At 33.6% G+C, this 7,707-nt stretch overlaps 1 protein-coding gene across 1 annotated transcript; it reads left to right on the forward strand.

Moving 5' to 3' along the window:
• Positions 1-6,402: 6,402 nt before the first annotated feature.
• Positions 6,403-7,500, forward strand: LOC141487518 (uncharacterized). The gene has a single exon (XM_074186596.1). It carries the CDS (start codon positions 6,403-6,405, stop codon positions 7,498-7,500), a length of 1,098 nt encoding a protein of 365 aa, XP_074042697.1.
• The last annotated feature ends 207 nt before the right edge of the window (positions 7,501-7,707 follow it).

Raw genomic sequence — 7,707 nt, forward strand, 5'->3', positions numbered from 1 at the left:
TCTTGAGGACCATCATCTGAGACGCTATTTATGTCTAGTTGACTTATTTCGTCGGTGGTCAACCAAGTAAATACCAACAGGTAGCGATTGACACAAACTATGACCATACAGATTGGTTGCATCCAAATACATGATGAATGATAAGGGTTCGTCGGGATTATAATTTGGAAGAAATTAATTATTTGCAATATTCTTCCTTTCCGAACATTGGCTTACACCACCGCGTATATCATTTTGGAAAAAATGCACCAAATGGATATCACTTAGTAATTCTAAATCGACACCTGATACACTTGGAGATGTGAAATAAAGGGCAGGATCCAATTTATATGTGTCCAATTTCATATTTCTGAAATTTTCAAAAATATAACACAACTGAACATCAGATTTCAGGTGAATATCAGAATATTCACCTATATCACGACAATTAAACATGCCCTATACCTGTTTCACCCTATCATAATCCTCATCAGAAATATTCTTCTCATTCAGTTAACATAAAAGTCCAACTTGGATGGTATACTTCAATAATTCAGTTTATCCAAACAATCGATAAAGTTGTATGGGAAAACACCTTTCTGTCTCATTAGGTGAAATTTATTATTTCCTGGAAAATATTTTCTGGTCTCCACAAAATGCTTTCATCCAAATTATCGCCCAACTCTTGTAGAGATGCAGCCAAAAATTCGAAACTATGCACAAATCTCAATTTCAAATTATTTTTTTCAATTTGTCGATTTGGATACAGTTTATTTTACATAAATAGATGTTTTGTGAAAGAAACATATTTCTCTTCAGTTTGAGCGATGACACCAAATTTATTTTTGTTTGTACATAACTCTTTTATGAATAGGTGATAGTCATACCCTCTGAGATTATGGAAAATAATTAGAATGAAATCGGGCAACTTGAAATTGAGATTACAAATGGCAGTGGTCACGTACTTTACCGTTAGATGGCAGTGGTCACGTACTTTAATATCACCCTCTTCAAATTGATTTCCACATATAGCACATGTGGTGGTAATATTGAAGTCATGCTCTTCCTCAGCAGTCAAAGGACTCATCGGAAATTTATTTTTCAAATATTTGTGATAGATATGGGTTACATCAGCCTCCAAGTTTCAAACTAAACTTTAGATGCATCAGTGCTTCCATATAATACAAATTTGGAAATTGAATTAATGAATGAGCACGAAGATAAGTTTTATTTATGAAAGATTGTGCAGGATTTTGTTCATTTATATCCATTGGTTCAAAAAATATTCAACATCATCATACATAACCAATGGAACTTTCAATTGTTTTTCAACACTTTCAAATTTCAAAATATTTTCAGGTACACATTTACCAAATTTGTCAATTCTGACATTTGTGTTCGGCGTTGTTATTGAAATGTGATCACAATCATAAAGCACTGTAAACAATCATTAATTTTTTGTGGTGATGTGCAGATATTTGGGATGATACTAGTCTCGATATATCATTTATTCAACAATAGTGACTATTACCAGATTCATCTGTGATTTTCAACAGATTCACGAGACCGTTGAGCCAAGATTTTGGATAATGTTATGGGCCTACAACTTCATATTCGATTTTGCCATTTTTGAAAGTGTTTTCCAATTTTTTAGATCATTGACACTCAACAAGACCTTGTGATGCACTATTTGGAACCTTTGGTGTGGTAATGAATATTGCTGTAGTTTTTTCCCAACACAATTGGAAAAAACACTTCAACACTTCAGGATAATATTATTATCTACCGAGGCTTTGGCTAAATCCTGGTGGCACTCTAGTACCAGCCCTGAGGTAACACATTGTTTGTTCAAGGGAATTAGGGCTGGTCTGCTATCAGTGCAGATTGTTATATTTTTGCCAGATTTATGAATTAAATGTTTTGAATAATATAAATTTTGAATGTTTTGAATGAAGAGAATATTGAACATAGCAATTAATATGTATCACTATAGTTATTATTACCTATTTTCATCAAATCATAAATAATACAACAAATTGTCTATACGTATATATAGAACCTAATAAATAGATTTTGGTTTCAAGGCCAATCCCACCAAAAAAAATTGTGGGTGGTCACGGGACGCCTGGCAGATGGGAAACATTAATAAAAAGCTAGTGTTCTTTAGAACACACGACTGAAATAAACCTTCACACATGTATATACATATATTAATTTTCTACAAATATTCAAATTTATTATAAGTTTTCATTGATAAATTACCATTTTTGAATATTTCTTTACATCTATTTATAATTTTTTTAATATCACTGTGGTTGATTGTGATGACTCATGGTATGAGAAATGAGATACATATGTTTTTGAATGAAAATTAGAAAAATATCTAGAGAAAACAGCATCGATTGTTGTTCCATGTCTTGTGGTAGGTTCATATCACAGATTCATTTGTGATATTCAATTTTGCCATTTTTTAAAGTGGTAGGTTCATTTTGGTTATTATCCATTTGTAGTTCTAATCTATATTGCAGAAAGTTTATCAAGATTTATCCATTTGCGAACGCGAAATTAACATTGAGAAATCCACATAAACAAAACACGGAAATTACACTAAAAATATGAGGAAAAATTGACTTCAAGTTTATTGCTAATATTTACAAAACTGAATTCACAAATAATAATGAAATTGTAAAACTCCAAAAATGTATTCACCCACGACTAATTTAGTTGTACTCAGTTGATCAAGTGGGGCACTTTCTATTCAATGGATCGAAGAGGTTTTGTATTTATACCTATACTCATATGGACCTGCTTCATTGAGTCAGTAGGTAGTCAATAGATAGAAATTACCTTATGTAATATTGGAAGAAGTGGAAAGTTCCGGCAATTATGTGATTTTGATTGATGTCTGAGCGTTAGTTGATGATGGATACTAGTGAACCTTCACATTTTTGCTCTTATGGGACCGTTCTACAATCAATACGATACTTAAGACTGGCTGGGTTCGATAACTCAAATTTTATTTCAAAAGACTGAAATGTATGGAATTTTTTTGTTGAATATCTAGTAAATCCAAAAGAAGCAGAAACTATGTTGAACAAAGAAATGCACTTATGAAATCGAGCGAAATACGACAGTTTTCATAAAATCTCATTTATTTTCGATAAAATTAAAAAAAAATTCTTGCATTGAAACAAACAATAATACTTATTGAACTGATTTTATCGATATAAGGCCTCAGGAAAATTTAATGTTTAGAATATTTTCATGATTTTATCATCCTTTCTCGGAACTGGAAGAGAACTGCCCACCTATCTTCGAGACTTTTTTTTGAGATGACTCACGTCTTCCTTGCTATGAGATTCGTACTGTTGTTTCTCCTCTTCGTGGCCATTCGATTTCGTCATGAAATCATCGTCGAGAGTGGATAACTTCCGTTTTCGACTCTTAATCTCGATTACAGGTTTCGTCATGAGACTGCTGAAGTCACTAGGCAATTTAGGGTTTCCAGTTTCAATTTCAAAATCGCCTTCGATATTGATTTCGTTCGATAGATCAACAGCCTTGTACTAGCAGCAAAGGATTCTCCCATATTGATTTCGAATGTACGACACTGAACAAAAATGACGTATAACAACTCCAGGGATTTTCAATGTTCACCCACGACTAATTCAGTTGTACTCAGTTGATTAAGGGTGCACTTTCAATTTATATACTCATATGAACATGCTTTATTGAGTCAGTGGGTAGTCAATAGATAGAAATTACCTTTCATAATATTGGAAGAAGGGGAATGATCACGGAATCATGTGAATTTGATTGATGTCTGAGCGATAGTTGATGATGGACACTAGTGAACTTTCACATTTTCGCCCATATGGGAGCATTCTTCAATAAAACGATACTAAGGACTGGATGTAATACCAGAAAACATAAGTCCACGTGAGTTAACTGACATTGTAAACATATCAAAAGAACGTGTTGGCTTTATATTGCATGAGCATTTGACTGTGAGAATGCTCTGTTCGAAATGGGTGTCGAGTTAGCTCACTGTTGGACCAGTTTCAAACATGACCAATCGGAATTTTTGCATCGATATGTGGCAATGGTTGGAACACGGACCCACCACTCCACTCCAGAATCAAAACGATCGTCATCTGAGTGGAGAGCAACTCTTGAACTTCATCCAAAGCGCCCGAAAGCACAACAATCGGCTGGAACGGCCTTGGTATTCATTCGTGATCACAACACATTCTTGAGTGAACTTTCATTTCTTTTCAAATAAAAGTATCAATTCCTTCTGTGATATTTTGCTGGGCGAAAGTTCAAAATTCGTCATTAATTATAAGTTTCATCTGGACGAAAGGTAATCATATATATAAAAATGGATGTTTGTTGGTTGGTTGGTAAGTGATCGCTTAACCGATCGTAATGAAACCCGACATGTATAAGTAACTTTTCATAGAGAAGGTTTTTAGGCTATCAATTTTTCTGTGCCACTAGATGGCGCTGTAGAACAATTTTTTGAAAGCACTAGTCTATAACGCTGCGTACGCGTAAGTTCGTTGATTATGATAATTGTAACCGCGCAAAGTTTGACGTTCAGATTCGTGTATTGAAAGTTTCAAATATTATAAATTTTGACTGAATAGTATATTGGCGTCGACTACGAGGTCATTGGCCTTCTACTATTAGTTTGTTTATCATTTGCTTTCTTGTTCAAATTTTTGAGTACAGCCCAATACCTTTCATATATTTTATAATTTTATCCAGGCTTTCATTATGATTTTTCAAACACGATAGTTATTATTACTTATTTTGGTTTCAAGGCCAATCCATTCAAAAAAAAATGTCAGTTGTCACCGGACATCTGGTAGACGTGAAATATCAATATCTGTTATTATAGTTATCAAGTAGATAGTTTAAATTCTCCAAAGCATTATATGTGAATATTACTGTATTTTTCATTCTTCATTCGGTAGAGCTTACAACAGACACTTGGTAATGGGTGGGCATTACGAGTATATTTATTTATTACCAGAATTGGACTAAGGAAATTTACTCATTCGGGGTAGTAGCCTGATAGCCTGAATAATGTTTACGAATCTGCGTTCAATTTCTTACAAGATGATATCAAAGACTTTGAAAAAACATACATTGTTGGTCATTTCAACTTTCAAGGAATAACAGGTACTACTTAAAATTCAAATAGTCACAGTAAAAAAAATCAATATGTTAGCTGATTTCCTGGACTTCAATGCATCCAAGCCACATAATGATATAGTAAATCACCATGGTCGGAAATTAGACTTAATTCTCAGTTCTGAAAACAACTCTAATTACTGCAAAGTAAATAAAATAGAACTACTTTTCGTAAATGAGGATGGTTACCATCCAGCTCTCTGTATCACCATTTTCTCTCTTGGGGAAATGAAGGAATCGACTAACTTAAAAGTAGTTCTTGGGTATAATTATAAAAAATCTGATTTTCTTGAGCTAAGTCGCACTATTAGAGATGTTGAGTGGTATTCGGTATCGAATGAACATGATGTGAACACAGCTTTAGGTAACTTCTATAAGATATGGGAAGATGTTGTAAAAAAGTGTGTTCCTAAATTTACTGGCAATAGAAACTACTCGTATCCAACTTGGTTCAACTAAGAAATGAAAAGTATACTGAAAGAATAAGAAAGATTTCGAAAACTGAAATGGCTGTCGAGTTTTTATAATAACAAGTTTATGGAATTGAGAAGGAAACTGAAAAGTCAAACCAGAAAGGAGTAAAAAATGTTCACCAAGAAAATTGAGGAAAATATAGATAATAATATAAATGAGTTTTGGAATTTTGTGACCTCAAAAAAGAAAACGAATACAAAATTATTTATAATAATGAATCTGTTAGTGAAAAATATATAGTTGAAGCTTTTGCAAATTTTCAGATCACAACTCGCGGATGAATGAGTGTATTTTCAAATATTATATTGAGGACAAAGAAAAAAAATGTTATGATAATAATAGATAATTTGAATAATTCAGATTGTTGGACGAATGTACTAAGAGGTTGAAATATCATTGAAATATTTTCAGTAATATATTTCCATGAACTACAATGAAAATGCATTCAATATCAACTCGATACCACAGGTACTCACTCATAGGTACTCTTAGGTAAAAAGGTAACATGTCATTAAATCACCATAATCAAAGTAAATATTTAGGTAACAATATGTGAATGAGCTCATTTCTGATTGGCTATATTGACAATTTGAATTAGATCTAGTTCAATATAAATAGAGAGAACCAAGTTAGTGAAGCAGTCAGTACTGATTAACTGTTGTGAACGTGATATCAGCGAAATTTTGGAAAATATACATTTTGTGAAATAAGGTTTCTGTGTGTTTTGGAGAATTTTCATAGAAGTCGACAATGGCCAGTGGTGCATGTGGAATGACGAATGACAAATCCATCGATACCGTTTCGAAAATGTCTTTCCAATTGAATTTTGTGAAAGCTGAACTTGAGGACGCTGATACGTTTGTTGAATGTAGAACGTTTGATAGTGACCCACTGAAAATTGAACCACAAGAAGCTGAAATGTTTGATACCAGTTTCTTTACTCACCCAAACCCAATGGATGGCAACCATGAATACAAAATAATTGGTGAATACAAAGAAATGAAGATGGAAGATGATATCGACGTTGTCTACGAAGATCTTAACTGTGAGGTCGTGGACGAAGAAATGTTCTCATACGAACTGCGTGGTGAGGACTTGACTCAAGATGTGAAACCACTTATTCCATCAAACCACCACAGACCAGAAAGTCATTCTGGAGGCAAATCATTCAGATGTGATATCTGTTTGAAGCATTTCCCTACGCGTTGTAAATTGGAAGTTCACTTACGAGTTCATACTGGGGAGAAACCATTCTTGTGTAATTTCTGTTCGAAGTCATTTTCTCAGAATTCCATTTTGAAAACTCACAAAAGAACTCATACTGGAGAGAAACCATTCCAATGTGATTTCTGTTCAAAATCATTTGCTCATAGTACTACTTTGAAGAACCACAAAAGGATTCACACTGGAGAAAAACCATTCCAATGTGAAATTTGCATGAAAGCCTTCGCTGAGAGTAATGCCTTAAAAATTCACAAACGCAGTCATACTGGTGAAAAACCTTTCCAGTGTTTTTTCTGTTCAAAGTTTTTCGCTTGTTCTGGTACCCTAAAAGTTCACGAAAGAACTCACACTGGAGAAAAACCCTTTCAGTGTAAGATTTGTTCAAAGTCTTTTGTTCAGAGTAGTCATTTAAAAGTTCACGAAAGAGTGCATTCTGAAATACAACCGTTTCAGTGTTCAATGTGTCGAAGATCTTTTGCTCGGCGTGGTCAACTGAAAGTTCATGAAAGAAGTCACACTGGAGAAAAGCCGTTTCAATGTAAGGTTTATGCAAAATCTTTCACTCGAAGTGGATCCTTGAAAACTCATGAAAGAAAACATACTGGACAAACCTTTCAAGTGTAGGAGCTGTCTTTCACTCAAAGTGGATGTTCATCAGAAAATTCATACCGGACGATTTGACTAGCATCATTTCTATCGGTGATTCAGTTCATGTAATTAGATATTGAGTTTTACTAATAAAATATGTTACTATTTCATTATATTCGTTTATGTGTTTTATTTCTTCAAATATAGCTGTTGCCTAAACTTTGATCATGTGGATTTTTCGAT

The sequence above is a fragment of the Leptinotarsa decemlineata genome, unplaced genomic scaffold (genome assembly GCF_025532065.1).
Source record: "Leptinotarsa decemlineata unplaced genomic scaffold, Ldec_3_MD MMD2_P_RNA_scaffold_4, whole genome shotgun sequence".
Taxonomy (NCBI): Eukaryota; Metazoa; Arthropoda; class Insecta; order Coleoptera; family Chrysomelidae; genus Leptinotarsa; species Leptinotarsa decemlineata.